Source organism: Gossypium raimondii, chromosome 10 (genome assembly GCF_025698545.1).
Source record: "Gossypium raimondii isolate GPD5lz chromosome 10, ASM2569854v1, whole genome shotgun sequence".
Lineage (NCBI taxonomy): Eukaryota > Viridiplantae > Streptophyta > Magnoliopsida > Malvales > Malvaceae > Gossypium > Gossypium raimondii.
This window is the reverse complement of record NC_068574.1, coordinates 5,123,586-5,148,343: the sequence shown is the minus strand read 5'-3', so window position 1 is coordinate 5,148,343 and position 24,758 is coordinate 5,123,586. Positions and strand designations below refer to the sequence as shown.

The 24,758-nt window shown below is 30.5% G+C and overlaps 1 protein-coding gene across 1 annotated transcript; it reads left to right on the top strand.

The window, feature by feature from the left end:
- Positions 1-4,443: 4,443 nt before the first annotated feature.
- LOC105776220 (pollen receptor-like kinase 3) lies at positions 4,444-6,459 on the top strand. The gene is made up of 2 exons (XM_012598763.2): positions 4,444-5,764; positions 5,858-6,459. The coding sequence occupies exons 1-2, from the start codon at positions 4,444-4,446 to the stop codon at positions 6,457-6,459; spliced, it is 1,923 nt and encodes a 640-aa protein (XP_012454217.1).
- Positions 6,460-24,758: the final 18,299 nt, after the last annotated feature.

The following is a 24,758-nucleotide window of genomic DNA, read 5'->3' as shown; positions in this document are numbered from 1 at the left end:
GTTTTGGAGAACCAATCGGTAAAGTTGAAATTGCAGAATTAGATGATTTATCGTGGGTTCAAGCACATCAATATGTTCTGTTTCACCACGAAGCAATGGAACCTTTACGCAAGTAAGTTCTAGAAATTTGATAAATATTCAAGATTTAAAAATTGTTCATAGTCTAACAAACTGAACATATTTTTAACATAGTGAGTACAAACAAATATTGAGATCTCGTTCGCGCTCCCGAAGAACACAACATCGAGATATCAATAAGTTGTTTACAGAAACTTTTCATGAATGGTTAAGCCAAACGGTATGCAATAGGAGCTTCATTGAAAAATAATAATGTTTTGGATTTTACATTTTTAATTACTCATTTAGTTTACTTTCCATTCAATAGGCTTGGAGTGGGAAGAATGTCAATGACGAAGTTAAATGGCTTTCCCAAGGTCCAAATCGGGTGGTTAAAAGATATAGTGCGTTCATCATAAACGGATTCAGATTTCATACAAAATACCGCGAGAGATTGAGGAGAACGCAAAATTGTGGAATAGTGGTTAATTCCTCAATTACAAGTTATGCTAGTGCGAGTGACAATAATCCTGTGGAGGGAAATGTGGAATATTTTGGACTTCTTACTGACATAATTGAGTTGGATTACTACGACAAATGGAAACTTGTCTTATTTCGCGGTGATTGGGCCGATGTTAATACTGCACGTGGAATCAAGCAAGATCAATTTGGTTTCACAATGGTAAACTTCGCTCGATTGATTCACACAGGACAACAATTGATTGATGAGCCGTATGTATTTTCTTCTCAAGTCAAACAAGTTTTTTACTCAAAAGACCCAACTGATGAGGGTTGGTACGTTGTACTCCGTAACATCCCTAGAGACTTGTTTGAGATGGGCAGTGGAAGTAGAGATGACATTGACGACAGAACACAAACTTTGCCATTTCCAGAACAGAACTTAAACGAAAACATCCCTAGTACTAGTACACAATTTCAATGGGTCCGTCAAGATACGGATGAAGAGATTTACGAATTATAATGTAGTAAGCTTTTACGATTATCTACTTACATTTACGAATGATGATATTTCAACTATTTAATATGTGATATTATTATTCTAATTGTATACTAAGTTTTTAACTAATTTATTTGTATTACAGATAAAATGCCTAGAAGAAAAGTGCGATCGCACCGCATTGTTCAAGGTACTCCAAACTCATGAAACAAACAAAGACCTGAACAATGATCGCTATTGATTTTCGAATGTTCCGGTTACACCTGAGGAACCTATAGACGTTCAAAGTAATTTAACATTTAATTTACATGTGTGTTGACTTCTTGTTTGTGTTTTTTTAAATTTCGTATATTACAATACTTTTATTTTTCAGATGAAACTGGTGGGACGCGGAGAGGTCGCGGACGTACGGTACTGAGCGATTTATACGACCTAGATCCAGTCGAGCGTGTCCAAGTATCCAGTAATAGCTTTGGTCAGCCTGTTGGATCAGAAGCTCGCCTTTTAGCAGGATACATGGGCATTCTAGCACGAAATGCAAATATGTTGCCAATTAACTTCGAGTCATGGCATAAAGTGCCCGAGAGTAACAAGAACCAAGCTCTCGATAATATTAAGGTAACAAAACGTGTATGTCATTTATAATACTTGGGTTTAAGTTTTGTTTACATTTACTCTCTTAAGTTGTGTTTTTTGTAGGCGAGATTTGCTCTAGAGGTCTCCGATGCTTATGTAAAGAAGGCATTGGGAAAAAGATGGAGAGACCATAAGAGCACTTTAAAGAAAGACTATTTTAAGACAAAAACAACACTCGACGAGAGATTACAAAATGCCCCGCCGGGAATGCTGAGGTACCAGTGGGAAGAGGTCGTTAGATTTTGGACTTCGAAGAAAGGAGAGGTATGTGTAACTTATAAAATTTTGTAATTATTTTGGTGTATAGTATTTCCTAATTAACATACTAATAATTTCATAATGTAGGATCGTGAAGAAGTTGGAAAAAAAGTAAAAACAACAAAAATTCACTCACACAGCTGGGTCGAAAAGTTTTGCGTGTGTAGCTCATGCAGAGGTATTTTCAATTTTTTAATAATGGAAGATATTTATTACTTACATTAATATTTTTACTATTGTATTGTAGGAATTGCCGTCCGGTCAAAAAGTTGGACGCCTTCAACTTTTTGACATTACACATAGGAAGAAAGATGGAAACCCTATGACTCCTGAAGCTGCAGAAATTATGGTACGTTTGCTTAATAAAATTTCACTTGTTTTAATTATTTATAGTGTTTATTTTCTAATGATTTATTTCATTTATTGTAATGCAAATATTGTTAAGTACATTAATTGCATTGGGTTTTTTAATATATATTGCGTTCCTAACTATTTGATTTATTTTTTAGGAAAAATTAAAGGATAAAAAGGCGGAGTACGAAGCGATTGTTTCCAGTGATAGTTCTGTTCATCTTGACGACATTGATAACAGGGTTATCACTGAAGTTTTGGGTCTTGAAAGATATGGTCGGGTTCGATTTCAAGGATCTTTTGTTAACCCATCCCAATATTTTGGATCTAGCTCGCAACAATATATGCCTTCGGGGAGTCGAGCTGAAGCTGAGGTTCAGAGGTTAAGAGACCAGATGACTCAGATGCAAGCGACAACAACTGAGCAAATTACACAACTTAAAGCAGAGGCAACATCGAGAGAAGCTGAGGTTCAAAAAAGATATGAAGAACTCCAGTTACAACTTAAAGCAGATGCAGCAGCGAAAGAAGCTGAGGTTCAACGAAAGTATGAAGAACTCCAACAACAGCTTAGAGCAGATGTGGCGGCAAGAGAAGCAGAGGCGGCAGCAAGAGAAGTACAGGCTGCAGTGAGGGAAGCAGAGGCTAAAGTGAGGGAAATAGAGGCTGCAGCGAGGGAAGCAGAGCAGCGTCAAAAGTTTGATGAACTCCAGCAGCAGCTTCAGAGTATGATGAAGATGTTTCAGCAGTCGCAACCGCCGCCATCTTAGATTATCGTGTAAATATACTTCAATTTTGACTTTTAATTATCATTTTAACTTTTAACATTTTTGTAAGAATAATACGAATTTTATTTTATTTATTGATATTTATTATATTATTTGTTTAATATATAGATTTATTGCTTTTGGCTGGTTTAGATATGATTTCTTCTGATTTATTTTTACAGGAGGGCTGAAAATATAAAAAATTTTATTTTACAAATCTGCCAAATTTAGTGGCGTTTTTAAAAAAAAACGCCACTAAAGGTGCTTGGCCTTTAGTGGCGTTTTTGGTCAAAGCGCCGCTAAAGATTAGGGTCTTTTGCGGCGTTTGTGGAAAAGGCGCCACTAAAGCTCATGGTCTTTAGCGGCGTTTGTAGTGAAAGCGCCACTAAAGATTCGGTTCTTTAGTGGCGTTTGTTGTCTATGCGCCGCTATAGATCAGGGTCTATAGCGGCGCTTATACCAAAAACGCCGCTAAAGATCAGGGTCTTTAGCGGTGCTTATCCCAAAAACGCCGCTAAAGATCGAGGTCTATGAAGCGCTTCTACTAAAGCGCCGCTAAAAGTCTTATTCTTCAGCGGCGTTTGTGATAGAAGCGCCGCTAAAGATCAGGGTCTTTAGCGGCGTTTTTAGTAAAAAACGCCGCTAAAGTTAGTGGCGCATTCATTAGCGGCATCTGTTGCGGCGCTTTCCAAAGCGCCGCTAAAAGTATCTGCGGCGCTAAGTAGCGCCGCTAAAGGCCTAAAAAAGCGCCGCTAAAGGCCTGTTTTGGTGTAGTGAACACTATTACCCACATCCCCTAATATACAAAATATAATTGAATTGATAATCAAATTAATTTATGTTTAATTTTTTTTCCATGCCATCATTACACATCAGCAAAATAACCAAATCCCATAGTATTTTTTTAACAACTATAATCAATATATATATATATATATATATATATAATGTGGTTGAATAACATAAATCAGCCATTTTGGAAAAAGAATTCTGCTTGATTCAAAGATATCGTGTGAATAAGGTTATTATTATTTTGCTTGCATATTAGTGAATGTGGGTTCCGCCTTTTGTCAAGAAATCCACACTATTTTGGTGCAGAAATGAAGGCTGAAACCCAAGTTTTGAGAGGTGGTAATGATAATCATTTCAAATCCATACATGTTAAACGGTAACAACGGATTTTTCTTAAACCTTTGACTTGTTCAAAAACTTGTCTCCTCTCCCTCTTTCCCTTTACCTGTCCCTCACAAAGAGAAAAAGAAAAACAACAATATCGAGTCATCATGAGAAAAAGACAACAACAATCCAAGAAAATACGAAAAATCAGCACATCATTAGCTCCTCACTATCAAAACCTACTAAATATACATTGCCAAAAACCGCCTTGAGGCTTCCTTCCACTTTGGATAAAAGTAAATGGCCGACGGATGGCTTTTCAAGTTGTTTCTTCTCATGTTGTTGCCACCATTGACGTTTTCTGTATCAGATTCTGAGGCCTTGTTACAACTCAAGAAATTTTTTACAAATTCTAGTGCTCTTAATTCTTGGGTGCCAAGCTCAGTCCCTTGCAATAAACAAACACCTTGGGGTGGATTGCTTTGTCATAATGGTGTAGTTCAGGGTTTGCGTCTTGAAGGAATGGGGTTATCAGGAAGTATTGATGTGGATGCTTTGGTTGAGATTAAGGGTTTGCGCTCTCTCAGTGTTATTAACAATTCTTTTCAAGGAGTCATTCCCCAACTCAATCGATTGGGGGCTTTAAAGGCTTTATTCTTATCAGGGAATCAATTTTCGGGTGAAATCCCACCCCATTTTTTTACTAACATGAAATCATTGAAGAAAGTTTGGTTATCACATAACAAATTCATTGGGGGCATTCCATTTTCATTGGGTCAGTTGCCTCATCTCATCGAATTACACTTGGAGAACAATCAATTCAGTGGACATATTCCGTCTTTTGATCGCCCAAATTTGAAGTCCATAAATTTATCAAACAATAGACTTGGGGGGGAGATCCCTATTAGTTTATCAAATTTCAGTGCAAACTCATTTGCAGGAAATCCAGGTCTTTGCGGGAAAATTTTGGGTGTTAACTGTACCAAGCCAGTTCAAAATACTGCAAAATTAGTGACGAATCAAAAACGTGTGGTTGGTAAATCTGGTAAAAAATTGACCCCGAAGATTATTGTCGCACTCATAACGTTAGGAGTGATGCTGGTTTTTGTAATTATCTTAGCCGCAATGAGATGGATGAAGAAGAAGAAGAAGAAGGGTCCCAACGGTCCAACCACTAGCTCTGAAGGAGCCATCGAAGTGCAGGTTTCGGTGCCAACTGCGAAAGAAGAGGAAGTAAATAGAAAAAGAAGTGGAAGCTCTTCTCGTAAAGGGTCGGGTCTTGTAAAGGGAGGTGGTGGTGCAGCGGAGCTAGTCATGGTAAATGATGAAAAAGGTAGTTTTGGGTTGACAGAGTTGATGAAGGCAGCCGCAGAAGTGCTGGGAAATGGGGAGCTAGGGTATTGTTATAAGGTGACGATGGCTAATGAAGTTCCGGTGGTTGTAAAAAGGATGAGAGATATGAATGCATTAGGGAAAGATGAGTTTCATAAACAAGTCAAACAATTTGGAAATCTACGACATCCCAATATTTTAACACCTTTAGCTTACCATTACCGAAGAGAAGAAAAGCTTCTAGTCTATCAATACCTTCCTAATGGTTGTTTGCTTTACCAATTGCATGGTATGAAATTTTATCTTCCTCCTTTCCCTATGTATCTCAAATTTGTTATTATATTCAAATTCATTCAACATTTTATGCCCTTATACGGAACAGGTGAGCATGACACATCCCATGTTGGACTTGATTGGCCTGCCAGACTAAAGATTGTGCAAGGAATTGCCAAGGGACTGGATTATCTTCACACGGAACTTGCTTCCCTTGATGTGCCTCATGGCAATCTCAAATCAAGCAATGTATTACTTGGCCCTGATAATCATCCATTTCTCTCGGATTATGGATTTTGCTCATTAGTAAACACCGACAGGGTCGAAGCTTTGTTTGCGTATAAGACCCCAGATGTTATACAACACGGAAATGTATCTCCTAAAAGTGATGTATATTGTTTAGGAATTGTGATTCTTGAGATCCTTACAGGGCGATTCCCATCTCAATATCTTAATGATGGGAATCGTGGAACCGATGTAGTCCAATGGGCGGAATCAGCATTTGCTGAAAGTCGACAGGCAGAAATGCTTGATCCAGAAATAACCAGCTCCCAAAATTCATCACTCGCCAACATGGAGAAGCTCCTCCATATAGGCTTACTTTGCACTCAAACAAGTGTTGAGACTCGTTTAGAAATAAAAGAAGCCCTTAGAATGATAGAGGAGGTAAAAGTAGAGGAAGGCCCCCCTCTCGATATTAGTATAGAATAATCCAAGTCCCTTACCACCTATTCGAGATGGATTTGCATAATAGATCAGAACATTTGAGATGGAGATAGTTTCGTCTTTGCTTTCTTGTTTAGCCATCTACAAATTAAACTGTGTGCACAACTATGTAAATAGAAGTCTCAGTTTTGTGTCGTTCAAAAAATTCTCACCGTACAATGAGTACCAATGGCTTTTTACAATGATCTGTAGGTCCCTACCCTAGAAAATTTAGGTTGATTTGTAAACAACATTTTTAAATGTAAATTTAGAACTTTCTTTAACTTGTACATTGATTGCCATGTTTTAGCTTTCTAAAAACATGTTTTCTTAAACAATTATATAAGAAATATTTGTGTCACAGGATTAGAACTTAAGTTTGATAAACTTATGAATTTTAGTTCTTTTATAAATATAGAAATTATTTAAAAGAGATTAGAAACTTATTGCATGTATATATGTGTGGAAATCACATATTTAAAACATAGATATGTGTTTAAAATAATATACAATAAATAATGAAAAGTATAATTTTGAACTAATTGATAATAACACACGAAATATATACGATATTAAAATAAAAAAATTAGAATATTAAATTATGAGTAGAATGAAATTTAAACACAAAAACACATTAAATGAAACATACAATAAATAGTATAGATACACAAATATAAAAATAAAATTAGAACACATATATACTTGTTAAAATTTCAAATAAAAACTAAAAATCATTTTAATTCAAATTGTAAATGAAAAAAAAATTATATGCATAGACTACTTAGTTTAAATCTCATTATGAATAATTTATTATTGATTTATAAAAGATAAAAACATCCACATAATCATATAACCTACTTTACAAATAAAATAATTTTTAACTAAATTAAGACCCAATTAATAACATTAATTTAGTAAAAGTAGAAATTTCATAAGATGCGAAGGAATATAGATGGTGGAAGAAATAGTATTCAAGGGAGGAATAAGGATGGAGGTAATGATTTTGATAATTTAAATATTATTTTGAACTGTATTTATATCAGGGTTAGTATTTGGCACATTAGTAGTGGATTTTTTTAAAATTTTACAAGCAACCTTAAAAAATACCGTGTCTCTTTTTAAAAAATATATTTTTAATATTTTACTATACTACTATAAGACACTTATTAACCCTTTAATCCTGTATATGGAGTCTAAAAACTCTACTGACAATGTATCAAATATTTTGCATTATATATATAGTAGTTGAGTATAAACATTTTATATGTGTATGAAAATAATTAAATTGTTATATTGGGCCGACAACCTCTTGACCCAATGGCAAGAACATTATGTCATAGACATGAGAGTTTGGGTTTGACCATAAGCAGCCCCATTCCTCTCATCTAATTATAATTTTTTTTTTTATATTGGACGTGTGATGAAAGAATTATGAAGGAGTGAATGTGTTTGATTTATGGAAATAAATAAGTAGGAACAATGAAATATGAATGATTTCATGAAATTTATTATCTATAATATATATAAAAGTTAGAGTTTAGAGAAGCTTTTGAATTGACAAGAATGCCATTTATTATTAATTATATTGTTAAATTGACATTATAATAATAATTTATTAATAATATTATATGATAATAATAATAAAAGTAATATTAGATAAACATTAATTAATATGATAGCATATTAATGTGAAATAAATTAATTTGGTCTTTCCTTTTTTTGAGAATAGTCATATCTTTTAAAATTCCTACTTAAAACTTACATAATATATTATTAATTAATAAAATTATAACTCTATAAGATTATTAAATATAATTAGATAAATTAAAAATAAAAATCCAAAAATTTAATTAAATAAATATATTTTTATATATAAATAAGATTTTATTTTAAATATAATAATTAATAATGTTAAAATATATATTTTTATAGTTAATAAAAATTAAATGTGTGAGCATTATATATATAAAAGATAATATCAATATATTAATAATCTAATTTATAATGTATAAATTTATTTATTTATTAATAATATTTTCATTATCAATGTAATAATTATTATAGCTTAATTAGGCTATTAAATTAAACTTATTATTTTAGATTAATACTCACTTAATTAGCATTACAATTATATACCGATTAAAATTAATGTTTACCCTATAAATATATGCATTGGCATTCAAAACAACATCTAAAGAATTATTGTGCAATACCGAAAATTATTATAGTAAGATAATATCCCCGATATAGTAAAATAAGGAAATAAAGTGATAAAAAGGGTAATTTTGAGTTATGTCTACATTGGGCAATATATTATGACATATTAATTCAAGAAATGATTAAATCGCAAAAGTGAAAAAACTTTGTTGCCCAAGAGTAAATACCCAAAATTTGAGGGGTTAAAGTGTAAATATGAAAAGTTGAAGGATCAATAGTGTAAATATTTTAAGGGTGGAATAATTTAGAAACTAAGGAAAATGGATGAATTAGGACCAAATTGAAAAGGTAAAGAATTTTAAGGGACTAAATTGTAATTTTACCAAATTAAGTGATGACTCAAGGACAAAATTTCAAAAGATTATAAAGGGCAAAATGATCAATTAGAGAGAGAGAATTCTAGAAGGTAATGATGATGTTGGTGATATTTTAATTAATTAATTAATTAGATAAATGTTATTTAATTAATATTTTATTAAGATTTTAGTATTATTTTATTATTAAATGATTAATATAAAAGGGAGGAAAGATGAAGAGAATTCATCATCTTTCCCATGCACCAAAGTGAGAAGAAGAAGAAAGAAAGAAAGTTTTCTTTTCTTTACAATTTGGTCCTTTTTACCAAAAATCTACCATTTTCACCTAGAAATCAAAAGAATTTCCATAGCCTCCAAGAGAGAAAAATATTAAGGAGACAATGGGGAGCTAGAAAATCAAGTTAGATTCAAGAAATAGAAGCTGGAGGAGAGAGAAAATCAAGTTAAAGATTAAAGTCAATAGCACAAGGTAAGAACATTAAGATTTCAATATATTTTTGAGTTTGATATTATTGAAAAAGTAGGAAATTAATGTTAATGTAGAGTTTCCTTATATAAGGTTCTATATTCTTGTTATGTTAGTAAAGGAAATAAGAGAAAGTGAGAGAAAATATTGAAGAGAAAGGAAAGGAAAGTGTTATAAATTTAATTATCAACATTTTACATTAAAATAGTTTTGAGACAGCAGCGATAATCGACTTTGAAAATTTACCAAAATCGTAGAAATTTAATTAGAGAATGAACAAAATATAGAATTAAATCTTATTGAGTCTAGTTTCTTATAGAATAAACGGTGTAAGTAATGGAATTGTAAATCATGAGATATAATAAATTTTGTGAGACAAAGTCAGAATGATTTCGGGTTCCCCTGTTCTGATTTTGGAAAATCATAAAAAATTAATAAAAATAATTATGGGCTTAAATTTATATATTTAAAATCCTGAATGAGTCTATTTTGAATATAAATAAACGGTAACATCATTCAAATCCCGTACAAGGAGATAATTAAGTTTTAGTGAAGAATGGTCGGAACTGTCAGATAGCAGAACAAAGGTGAATTTAAAGAATAAAATGTACTTATTGGCTAAACCAAAAATTCTGAAAATTTTATGGTAAGAAGATATGTGAGTCTAGTTTTAGGAAAAAAATGCAAATCCTTATTTGGAGTTCTTTAGCTCAAGATAAAAATAATTTAGTGACTATGACTCAAATGGATAGCTTTGAATAAATTTACAAGTAAATAGTGAAATCATAGATAATGTTACTTATAAGCATGTTATATAAATTAAGGATGTGGAATGTAGAGGAGGAGGAGGAAAATATATATATGAATATTCAGCTAGCATGGATAATTTGCACGTTTTAGGCTCAGTGACTAAATTGAATAAAAGTAAAATTTTATGGGTAATTTTGTAAAAATGTCAAAAATGACCAAATTGCATGAATTGGATTGTTTATTTATTTAAATTACAAGAAGTTATTTTTCTGAGCCTAAGGATTAAAAATCGTCATTAATTAAAAGCTTAGGGGCAAAATAGTAATCTTGCCTAGAGCATTAATTGAATGTATCAGAATATGAAATGAATGAAAATGATGATCAAATTTATTTATAAAGATCCGAATGACTCAAATACGAGACTTGAACGTGGAAAAGAAAAGACATCGGATTAGTGAAATTGTAAACACGAACAAGTAACGAGGTAAGTTCGTGTAACTTGAATTATATTCTTAAATGCTTGAAATGTTGTTATTGATGTGAATATGATTTGAATGTTCATTGTATGAAAATTGATGAAACATTGATATATTTGATAAAAAGGGGAAGAAATTCCGGTTGAATGGAAGAAAAAATTTGATGGATCTCTAAAAAAGAATTGACGGTAAAAAGGATTTAGCCTGGACGGGTGATCCTGTCCTGATATAGCCCTCCTGAAGAATATGTGTAAAAAGATCTAGCCCGGACGGGTGATCTTGATATAGTCCTCTCGAAGAATATGTGGAAAATGGATTTAGCCCGGACGGGTAATCCGAATTAGGGTCTAAATTTAGCCTGGACTTGTAATTCAGATCCAAGCTCATTAGAGTAATTGTCGTTCTGAGGATTTAGCCTGGTGGTAATCGACAATACTCTATGAGTTTATATTCTGAGGATTTAGCTTGGTGGTAATCCTGTTTGAAGAAATGAGGTTCATGAGTGCGCTCTTTTGTTGTAGATTTAACTGGACTAGTAATCCATTTGTAAGAAATGAGGTTCATGGAGTGTGATCTTTGAATTGGAAAATGTGCACATGAATATGAATTGACGGACCCAAATTTGTACACTAAAGTGTAGCATTGAAAATCCATCGAAATTCGAGAAATTCAACGGGATAAAATAGAAAATGATAAGTACTTAAAATCATGAAATTAAACTTGAAATACATAGAAATGATAATTATTTGATATCTTTGAAATATGACATGGAAAATACATGTATGTGAAACTTGCACGATAATTATGCATATTCAAGATTATGAACTACTACTGGAATAAATATACATTGAACTTATAGAAAATTATTGTACATGAAATATTGTCATAATGAATTGAATGATTTACATTTAAGAAGAAACAACAAGAAATTGATATGTATCATGACATGTAAATATGAGACTATCTTTGATACGTTGATACAAGGAAAATTATGTGTATTAGGACAAGTAATAAATTTAAGTGAGACATGGCGAGAAAATAAGTTTGTCAATATTAAAGCACGCTAACCAATGTTGTTGCTTGAAGTTTAGGCAAGTGCTAAATTCTTGTTGAATGGTAATATGTTTAATTATAAGGTGCATTGGAATGGTAAGTGCTTAGATGAAAATATAATTGAGCTTATGAAAGAGTAGAAAGGTTTCAGTTATGTAATTTCTTATAAAAAGATTTGTTATGTGATACGTTCATATGAATCCTGCACCTAATTCGGAAATAATAAAAAATTTAAAATCTATATATATATTTAGAATTTTGCGAAAAATTCCCTATGATTTCGATTTAATCCCAGTAGGTTCCTAATGAATGTTTTAAGCTTTAAGGGTCCATTAGAGGGACGTTATGATTATTTTCAGAATATGAATAATAAATAACTCAGAATTATTGAAAATGTTCAGTAAACTCCGGTAATGCCTCGTGCCCTATTTCGACAACGGATACGGGTAGGGGGTGTTACATATTGGAAAAAATACATTTTAACATTATTTAATAGACTTTATTTCCATCACAAAAAAATGATTTTCATTATTATTTGAGATGTTTAGTTATTATTATCTGATATTCAATAGTTTTACTATTATTTGATTTTAATATTATTTACATAATTGTTAATGTTGTTTATTGTTGCGTTGAGAAATGTTTTATGTCAAAGGAATGAAATATTAAAGTAATGGTTTTTGTAGGTGTAACTTTTACTCATATTCGAATGACTAGTCATTTATCTAATTATTTAATATTTTATTATTGGTTGTTTCTTCTTCTTTTCATTACTTTTAAAAAGTTATTTTATTCTTTTTTTCAAAATTAATGGATTTTTCTTGTAAATTACACCCATTATAATTTAATTAGAATATATATTCTTTTAAAAATTATAATGTAACGAGTATCACATTTAATCACTAAATCACTTGAATGATCTTTTCACATTTGTCACTTCATTTTAATGTTTTAGGCTCATTCTACATTTTTCGATTCATTCTCGAACATTTCATTCTACATTTTCGATTCATTCTTGAACATCTCTAAATATTACATATAAATCATAAAACCAAAACTTGGATCAACAAAGTAAACTAAAATTTCATGGTTCTCTACTTTTTTGAGTACCTTTCACTAATTTTTCTATATATATAAAGACTATAATCAAATGTACATGTCATTTCTATGTCTAAAATCATACACCAAAAGAGCCTTGAAGATTTGAGAATTGATGTGATTCTCGTGAAAAAAATTTTCTCGTGTCTTTTATCTACTTCTCTTCACCTACACGTTTAAACAAACGCGTTAAACTCATTAAGCTTAACAAGTATCAAATTAAATTCATGTACTTACCATTCGATTCATTATCTATCATATTAAATTATTAAATCAACATTATTACTTTCATAAGCAATAAAAGAATTTCATTGCCGTAGTAATCCAACTCAATTATGTCAGTAAGCTGTCCGAAATATTTCACATTTGTCATCCCCTCTATCAGACTGATGGTAAGCAGTACCAGAGTAAGATACATCGATCATTGAAGAGGAAGTACTACGCGGGCATTGTCCATGAAATAACCATTGTTTATAACCCCGAACAAACCCATCAACAATTAGATGCTCGTATACAACCTTATGATAATGCCAGTTTATGTTGACACACTTCTTACACTGGCAAAGAATCATGTTCTCTTGGCTTGCATATTGAAATGCAAAATTTAGAAAACTCTGCACCCCATTTCGATAACCGTCGCTTACCCTTGACAAATTCATCCAAGACCGGTCCATTTCTTAATTCTTGAAGTCTGACGTTGACAATAAATTGCATGGGTTTAGGATTTGACAACAAGATATACATTATGTAAGTTATGTAAGTTATGTAAGTTGTGTAAGTTGCGTAAGATGTGTATTATGAAACTTATGTAAGTTATGTCTTATGTAAGTTATGTAAAATATGTATTATTTACCCATGTAAGTTATGTCTTATGTAAGTTGCGTAAGTTGTGTATTATGAAAGTTATGTCTTATGTAAGTTATGTAATTTATGTATTATTTACACATGTAAGTTATGTCTTATGTAAGTTATGTAAGTTGTGTATTATGAAAGTTATGTCTTATGTAAGATATGTAATTTATGTATTATTTACACATGTAAGTTATGTCTTATGTAAGATGCGTAAGTTGTGTATTATGAAACTTATATAAGTTATGTAAGTTGTGTTTTATGTATTATTATGTAACTTATTTAAGTTATGCAAGTTATATATTAAGTAGATTATGTAAGTTATGTGTTATGTAAATGAATATATGTATAATATTAAAAATATAGTAATACTTATTTAAGTTATAAATTTATTATTAATAAAATTTAAATATAGCTTACATAAGCAATCTTTGCTTTTAAACTAATCTTCCACTTAATAATTGTGGAGAGGTATATGTGTCACTGATTTGACAACAAAATATGTTTAAATATTATTAATAAAATTTAAATATAGCTTACATACGTAAATGAATATATGTATAATATTAAAAAATAGTAATACTTATTTAAGTTATAAATTTATTATTAATAAAATTTAAATATAGCTTACATAAGCAATCTTTATTATTAATTTATTATTAATAAAATTTAAATAATTGTTATGAGACAATATATATTATTAATAAGTTAAATTAAATTGTAAAATATATTTAAAAATATAATAAAATTGAAATGATAATATATTTTAACAAGTTATGTAAGTAATGTAATATATACTTAAATTTTAGTAAGTAATATATATTTAAGTAATGTATTTAAAATTTAAACCAATTTCAAACAATCAAGTATTTAAGTAATTTATTTAATTAATATATTCAAGTAAATTTTAGTAAAAATATGTTTTAGTAAGTAATGTAAGTCATGTAAAATATACTTAAAATATATATTTAAGTAATGTAAGATATAAATTTCAAAAATTATTACTTAACAATATATATATTATTAATAAGTTAAATTAAATTGTAAGTAATGTATTTAAGTAAAATATTAATTTGGACTTGAAATTAAAATTTGAATTACAAGTTTTAGTAAGTAATTTTTATTTCGTGGATTTTGTTTAAATAATACACATACCATTGATTGGAAGCATTATTTAAAATAAGACAATCATCAAAAATTAGATTTTGTGAGCCATAAGATATTATGTTTCAAATATATTAAGTTAAAACATAACATATCTTCCAATATGTTATAAAGGAATATTACAAAAAAACAGAACAATTGATCAAATGGTTGTTAAAACAATTTGCATTCGATACTACTCGCATACATTTGATGAGAAACTGTGAGATACCAACTTCTACAACAAATAAAATATGAAAGTATTATGTGCATAACTAAATAAACAAAGTCCACTTGCTTAAAACCATTTCGGGATTTGCATAATACATGACAGGCTGACCAAAATGCAACGGGTATATAACTACCACGAAAAGCAAGATGATTAACTAAAGATGATTAGCTAAAAACCTTTTATTTGCAACATAAAATTTACCTTTACAAAATTTACCTCCACGCCAAAGAATATCCAAATTTGGCAGCAATGAAACGAGCTCCAACCCAGCAAGCTAAGAAAGCAACGCAGACAAAAACCAGATCCAGATTTCAGAACCAAAGCATAATTCAGAACATAACAACATAATCAAAAACAAATTATTTCAGACTCAGAAATTATTTCAAATCCAAAGCATATTTCAGAACATAACAACATAATCAAAAACAAATTATTTCAAATCCACTCAATTATTTCAGAACATAACAACATAATCATGTGCTATAATCTAAATCGGAATATAAATTTTGCCACCCTCTCATGTGCTATAATCTAAATCGGAATAGTAAATTGATACCACAAATCAATATTGTGGCTGTAATATAAATTTTTTCAATACCACAAATCAATACCAGAAATCAGAATATGAAACTCAAATCCAGAAGTGGCTGTAATAACAGAAACGCCTTACCTATTTAATAGAAACGCCTTACATATTTAATCGGAATAGTACATTGTTGAAGTTGTTTAATCGAAACCCTAAAACCCCAAATAACTAGGACTGACCTAAAACCCTAAAAATTTAATCCAAAAATAACAGAAACGCCTTACCTATTTAATCGAAAAATCTCACAGCTGTGCCAAACTTCTTTCAAGACCGACCCCGACCTTCTTTTTTCCTTTGTAAGAAGTCCGAAATTTGTTCCCTTTCGACACTTGAGGTCTGCACTTAACTTTTCTGCAAATTCACTCTTTCTATTTTTGGAGGACGACAGAAGGGTATTAAGTTAAATGTCCTCTTAAGAAACGACGCCGTTTAAGAAATTTTTAAGTCAGATTTGTGGCGCGTTGAGAACAAACGCCGCTATTGAGTCCACACTTGCGGCGTTTTAAATAAAAACGACACTAAAATTCCAAGTTCAGAATAAAACGGTGTCGTTTTCACTTATATACCGTAACATTTTTGCGGCGCATTAGCAAAAGCGCCACTAAAAAAATAGAAAACGACGCCGTTTCCTCAACTCGTTATAAATTTTTGCGGCGTTTTCCAAATGCGCCACTAAATGAAAACAAAAAATGGCACCGTGTCTTTGTTACACTTAAGGAAATTGGCGGCGTTTCTTCATAAAACGCCGGTTATACATCACCTTTAGCAGCGTCTTTTGCTCAAGCGCCGCTAATGCCTTCCTCCAAGATTCAAGCCAAATTGATCCAAAATTAAAACAAAATTTATAAAATGAAATTATCAATTAATAAAAAATGGGAGAATAATGCATTTTTAAAAATTTATTTCATGATCTATAAAAAATTTTACATCAATGTATTTTTATATTGAATAAATATAAATATTTATGTATGCAATATATAAATGAAAAATGATGTTAATTATATCAATAATTGTGTAAATATTTTACAATATTTAGATCAAATTAAAGTTCATGTATACAATTGAACATTAAACCGTTGTTCATGCACGCTTTTGGGATTTAACCCTAAACCCTCTAAACCTTAAAATCCTAAGCTGCTAAATCGTTAAACCTTAAACCTGGCCTAAAACCAACAACCAGACCCTAAAATTCGAAACAATAATTAACCTATTAACATGACTAAAGTAGCCTAAACCTCAAACCTTAAACCTTAAACCCAGTCTCCTAAACCTTAAACCCAAAACACCCTAATACCTTAACCCTAAACACCCTAATACCCTAACCCTAAACCTACATCGTAAACCCTAAACTTTGAACTTTACACTGCAATCCAAAAATACTAAACATTATATAATGAACCTTAATACCCTATACCTAAACCAAATATGATAAACTAAATATATAGTAACCTACATTATATAATGCATGGTTAAAACCCAAAAATCTGTTAAGATATTTTGCGGCGCTTTCAACAAAGCGCCACTAATTTTAGTATAAATCAAGACCAAAACGTTGCGTTTTGTTTATGGTATGTCGCGGCGCTAGCAACAAATCGCCGCTAATACTATGCTTTAGCGGCGTTTTACCGTAATCGCCACTAAATCAAGTATACATCAAGACCAAAACGATGCGTTTTGGTTCAAATATTTGGTGGCGCTTTTATCCAAACGCCGCTATACTATGCTTTAACAGTGTTTCCCTAAGCGCCACTAATTCTACTATACATCGAGGCCAAAATTATGCGTTTTGGTTAAGATATTTGGTGGCGCTTTTATCCAAGCGCCGCTAATACTATGATTCAACGGCGTTTCCCTAAGCGCCACTAATTCTACTATACATCGAGGCCAAAATTATGCGTTTTGGTTAAGATATTTTGCGGCGCATTGTGGTAAACGCCGCTAATGATGTTCTTTTACGGCGTTTAGTTCTTTGCGTCGCTAATGCTCGGTTTTTAGCGGCGTTGTTCGTCCAAGTGCCACAAAATATGCCACAAAAGGGGAAGAAATTCCGGTTGAATGGAAGAAAAAATTCGATGGATCTCTAAAAAAGAATTGACGGTAAAAAGGATTTAGCCCGGACGGGTGATCCTGTCCTGATATAGCCCTCCTGAAGAATATGTGTGAAAAAGATCTAGCCCGGACGGGTGATCTTGATATAGTCCTCTCGAAGAATATGTGGAAAATGAATTTAGCCCGGACGGGTAATCCGAATTAGGGTCTAAATTTAGCCTGGACTTGTAATTCAGATCCAAGCTCATTAGAGTAATTGTCGTTGCAGGGGATTTAGCCTGGACTGGTAATCCTGACAATACTCTATGAGTTTATATTACAGGGGATTTAGCTTGGACTGGTAATCCTGCTGTAAGAAATGAGGTTCGCGAGAGTGCGCTCTTTTGTTGTAGATTTAACCTGGACTAGTAATCCCGCTGTAAGAAATGAGGTTCGCGGGAGTGTGATCTTTGAATTGGAAAATGTGCGCACATGAATATGAATTGACGGACCCAAATTTGTACACTAAAGTGTAGCATTGAAAATCCATCGAAATTCCGAAAAATTCAACGGGATAAAAATAGAAAATGATAAGTACTTAAAATCATGAAATTAAACTTGAAATACATAGAAATGATAATTATTTGATATACTGAAATATGACATGGAAAATACATGTATGTGAAACTTGCCTGATAATTATGCATATTCAAGATTATGAACTGCTACTGGAATAAATATACATTAAACTTATAGAAAATTATTGTACATGAAATATTGTCATAATGAATTGAATGATTTACATTTAAGAAGAAACAACAAGAAATTAATATGTATCATGACATGTAAATATGAGACTATCTTTGATACGTTGATACAAGGAAAATTATGTGTATTAGGACAAGTAATAAATTTAAGTGAGACATGGCGAGAAAATAAGTTTGTCAATATTAAAGTACGCTAACCAATGTTGTTGCTTGAAGTTTAGGCAAGTGCTAAATTACTGTTGAATGGTAATATGTTTAATTATAAGGTGCATTGGAATGGTAAGTGCTTAGATGAAAATATAATTGAGCTTATGAAAGAGTAGAAAGGTTTCAGTTATGTAATTTCTTATAAAAAGATTTGTTATGTGATACGTTCATATGAATCCTGCACCTAATTCGGAAATAATAAAAAATTTAAAATCTATATATATATTTAGAATTTTGCGAAAAATTCCCTATGATTTCGATTTAATCCCAGTAGGTTCCTAATGAATGTTTTAAGCTTTAAGGGTCCATTAGAGGGACGTTATGATTATTTTCAGAATATGAATAATAAATAACTCGAATTATTGAAAATGTTCAAGAACTCGGTAATGCCTCGTGCCCTATTTCGACAACGGATACGGGTAGGGGTGTTACATATTGGAAAAATACATTTTAACATTATTTAATAGACTTTATTTCCATCACAAAAAAATGATTTTCATTATTATTTGAGATGTTTAGTTATTATTATCGATATTCAATAGTTTTACTATTATTTGATTTTAATATTATTTACATAATTGTTAATGTTGTTTATTGTTGCGTTGAGAAATGTTTTATGTCAAAGGAATGAAATATTAAAGTAATGGTTTTTGTAGGTGTAACTTTTACTCATATTCGAATGACTAGTCATTTATCTAATTATTTAATATTTTATTATTGGTTGTTTCTTCTTCTTTTCATTACTTTTAAAAGTTATTTTATTCTTTTTTTCAAAATTAATGGATTTTTCTTGTAAATTACACCCATTATAATTTAATTAGAATATATATTCTTTTAAAAATTATAATGTAACGAGTATCACATTTAATCACTAAATCACTTGAATGATCTTTTCACATTTGTCACTTCATTTTAATGTTTTTAGGCTCATTCTACATTTTTCGATTCATTCTCGAACATTTCATTCTACATTTTCGATTCATTCTTGAACATCTCTAAATATTACATATAAATCATAAAACCAAAACTTGGATCAACAAAGTAAACTAAAATTTCATGGTTCTCTACTTTTTGAGTACCTTTCACTAATTTTTCTATATATATAAAGACTATAATCAAATGTACATGTCATTTCTATGTCTAAAATCATACACCAAAAGAGCCTTGAAGATTTGAGAATTGATGTGATTCTCGTGAAAAAAATTTTCTCGTGTCTTTTATCTACTTCTCTTCACCTACACGTTTAAACAAACGCGTTAAACTCATTAAGCTTAACAAGTATCAAATTAAATTCATGTACTTACCATTCGATTCATTATCTATCATATTAAATTATTAAATCAACATTATTACTTTCATAAGCAATAAAAGAATTTCATTGACACATACATTTAATCATGCTTACTAATTCAATTATCTAAATACCATTTCATATGCACTTTTACATTCACCTACCAAATTCTTTTCTCCATCCATAAACATAACATGATCAGTTAACACTTATTTTACAAATAACAAATATCATGGTTTGATATCTTTTAATTATACGGGAACTTCAGTAAACACATTACATATTTCAATACTTCTCTTTTAATCCCTTTCGAACCCTCATATCACCAACCCAGTTCCTATCCGAACCTTCATCCCCTCTCAATTCCAAAATAATTTCATATCACAAATCACATATATCATTTTTGAACACTTTACAATTTAATCCTTTTCATAAAACTACTGCCCACTTTCATAATACACCATATTTTTCAATCATTCTCAACAATTATCACTTTACCTTATATTTTTATATTTCACTTCCTCACTCTTAAACTTTATCTATCATATATTCATTAATTACACATTTTACTCAACTATTTAACTTAAAACATAAGTAACATAAATATTATACATTAAATTGTAAGGTAAGAAATAGGAATTCAATAAAGTAGTTATCTTTCTCTTTCACTTTCTTCTCCAAATCAATATTTTTCTTAAATGGAGAAGATGGCAAGCATCATGTTTGCAAGTTTCTCTCTCAAATTAGGATGAATATGAAGAGAAAATAAGGTTTTTGAATTGATTTTTGCTAGAAAACACCAAGATTTTTCTTTTCTTTCTTTTATTGCTGCTGCCGTTCAGCCTTCCAAGTGTGTGGAAAATTCTACACGTAACTTTTTACTCATTTTCAACCAATAGCATTTCAACACATTTCAACCTTAATTACCAAGAATTATTACTAGCTTTACACCTCATACGTCTCCAAATATCAATTTAAAATAGAAAAATTACATTTAAATCTCTCCTTCATAAAATGAAAAGTTGCACTTTAGTTCTCGTACTTTTTCACTTTATTCAATTTAGTTTATATATCAAATTTTCAACTCCACATATCATATCACATTCATTAAAAATATTTCTTAAATTGTTACCCTTTTTCTAAAATGGTAAATTTCCACTTTTAATCCTCCAACTTTTAAAATTCACAATTTCATTATTCATACTTCCTCTCCAAATACTTATTTCACATTCAATATACTAATTCTTTCCCAAAATAACACTTTTTCTGTTTCAGAAATTTTAAGGTGTTATAGACATGTTTTAAATTGGATTAAAATTAGATAATTTGAAGTATATGTATTGATATAGCAAATTATTATTATGAACCAAAAGTTGGATAATTTTATTTGGATTAAAGCTAAGAAATAAAAAGAGTAAACGAATAATAAGATAATTGTGTGATAATTGAATGAATGGTATATAAGTTCGTACAACAAGATCAAGATTTGGTAAAAAGGGTTAACATGGGAAAAGATAGAATTAGTAAATAATAAAGTATTATAGAAAATGATTAGTAATAGAGAAGTAGACTAAAGATCAAGAAGTAATTGGTACTGAAAAATATTTTAGAAATGAAAGTATAATTAACATTGGTTAGGGCTATGTGAAGTATAAGAAAATTGAGTGGAAGAAAAATATATTGTGACATAAAAATTGGAATATGTAAAAATACTAGTGAGACTCAAAATGAAAAGAGACATAATTAAAGAAATTGAAAATATTGAAAATGCTTCCAATATCGAATGTAGCATCTTTTATTTAAGATCGATAACAGTTCGAATAAGAAATGTTATATAGACTAACAATAATGTTTGAGGATTTGAAAAGGAGGTAGATCTCGAAAGGCAAAAGGTAAGCTAGTCGTAATTTAAGTTATTAGTTATTAAACTATTCAAAAAATGGGCTATTAGGTTTTTTTATATTAAAAAAGTTAGGTTATCGAGTTCTAAGTGACGATTCGACGATTGGTATGGTGGATCATTACCCATTAACGAGTAGAAGAACATACATTAATCTAAATCGATTTAACGGCTAGTGTTGGAAAGCAGAGAAATTTTTTTTTTGGATTTTGGTTCACAGATTCGTGATGCTCAAAGTTGTTTCATAAAAGAAATTGAACGGTAGAAGAGAAAGGAAAAGAGAGTTCTCGATTAGTGCAAGTGGTGTGAACAGAGAAGGCTATACAATAGCCATTTAAACAACATAGTGATTTAAATAAAAACTTTTGAATAATTCAATGAATATTTTGTAATTTTATAAAATTAAATGATAAAAACGTAAACTTAATAATGATTTAATTACCTTGTAATTTAAGACCCATGATTTCAGATTTTATAGCTACTTTGATGTTGGGCCTTGGCCTTTTCCTTTTCTATGGGTTTACCAAATGTTGATAGAATTGGATATGTTAAACAAAGAAAGATTTCGTTTTCGAAGATATTACTGTTTTGTCCACAACTCATTTTCATTGCCAAATCTAATTCACATCTAAATGAGACTAAAGACACGAGGTGAACCGAAAGAGTTTGGCCTAAAAACACTCAATCTTCCGACAGAATACTTTAGAACCCTAGAAGATTTCCAAGTTTCCAACTCATTGACAGATTAGAAAGATTATATTAGTCAACTCATCTCTACCTCGTATACCTCAATACAGCTGGACCATTTCACCAAAATATATAGATTATTTAAACTCACCCTATCTGGCATACTACCATACATACACAAAACCCTAACTTTGTTATATAAAACAACACCAAATTACTACCAATAATAATTGACATCTGATTTAACCTAACTTTGATTTAATATTTTAAACAGCAGAAGATCATGAGCATTAGGGAAAAAAATAAACTTGTCGGCTCTACCCACTCGTGCAACTCATAATTTAAACATTAAAACAAGAAAAACAAGGGAAAAAACCCATCCATCTGTATCCTGGATTGTTAGGGTAATTAAGTATCTGTGATGAAGATTCGTAAATCGAGAAATGTACGTGCAAAGCATGCATTTGCACGTGAATGTCTATTAGTTGACTTCATTCATTAGTTTATGTTGTTTTATATGTGGCCAAAAGTAGCAAGGATCAACCGCAAAATATGTTCATTTATTATAATTTATTAGTTTCAGAAAGTTTTAAATCTACAAATTATATCCAATGACAAATAAGCATCTCATAAATACATTAAATGTAAACGGAAATTTAATTTTGACTTAATTATGTTTATTTTTATAATAAATAAATACAATTATTTATGTTTGATAATGTTCTTATACCACCTATATAGTACTTTCATGCATCACCCTTGAGCACCACTAGACACACTTTCGCCATAGGATGCCTTCATCGGAAACGTCTAGGGTCCTCAATCATCATGGAAAGGTCATTGAATGTAAAGCCACCTTATATTGTCACATTATCGCCTTTATAAGGAAACAGGATGTTACGTTGCCATTAACAAGATGCTTATGCTTATGTCATGAGGCTAGAACTTAAGCCTCACAAATTGTGCGACCTTAGGTAGAAACTTAGTTTCAAATTCGCTTAAATCAACTTAACTCACGAAAGATAAAAATTCACAACGGAAACTTGTTAAGGCATTGAAATAAAGTGGGAGCAAACTCTTAAGCAAAGAAGCAAAAAGCAAACAGAAAAAACACAAGAAAATTAAGCATACAAAGTGTTTTAGTAAATGCTCACAAAGTATTTCTGTTACTTTGAAGAATTGCAATTGGGTGATTACAAATGAGGGGAAGGCTTTGATTTAAAGTAATTGAGATCCCCTAAATTCAATAGTACAGTTTAAATTACATCAATAGTCGATATCAAAACCTATCTACAAGAGGAGAGTTCTAAGTGATTTAAACACTGTACAATCTTATCCCTTAGGATTACAAAAATATTCACCATGATAACTCAAGTTTTACTGGAATGTTTCATTGGGCCACCATGGCTTCAAGTAGTTGAGCTTCTCTATATATTCCACAAATTGGATAAGCTTAAATGGGTCAAATGAACCCCATTTAATCAGTTGACATCTATGGGATGTTATCTATGCATTCATCACGAGCTTCGATCCGTGACCCGTGACACTTACACATGGTATACCACATATCTCATATATAAGTCCTCTCACCTCAACGAGTAGAGCATATAGACAACCTATATTCTCTCTCTAAGTGATTCATCCACCCTTCTCTTCTTTTCCTTCCATTCTCTCTCACTGCCTCCACACGACAACTCTCCACCCTTCACCTTCGCCAGTCCATCCCTTGTTGATCCACAATATCAACATGTGTTATATTGATAATTATGTTAGTAGTTTGTGAAAATTGAATTAAATTGATATTGTGAGTTTAATAATTTTTTAATCCTTAATAATAATTTTTTTGGGTAATATTTCATACACAGTTTGTGAACTTTTTAGCCTCTACAAATAGCCTTGTGACAAAATTATAAAATAAAAATCAGGTGGCAAATGTTTCATTTATTTAAATATTTATTTTTTACTAAATATATAAGACAAATGTCAAATTCTTAAAAATCTAAAAATTTTCACATATGCGATCATTAATATAATAACAGTGAAATTTTTTATTCTTGTTTAATAATCCATACTTTTACTTTTTAAAATTTTAGTTAAGAACTAATTAAATTAAACAACTCAACTGCTAATACATCAAATTATCTTTTATATTATATTTACATTTTAATAAACTTATGCTATTTTAAAACTCAAGTAAATAATTTAAAATTCAAGTTTTCAAATGCAATCTAATAGTAT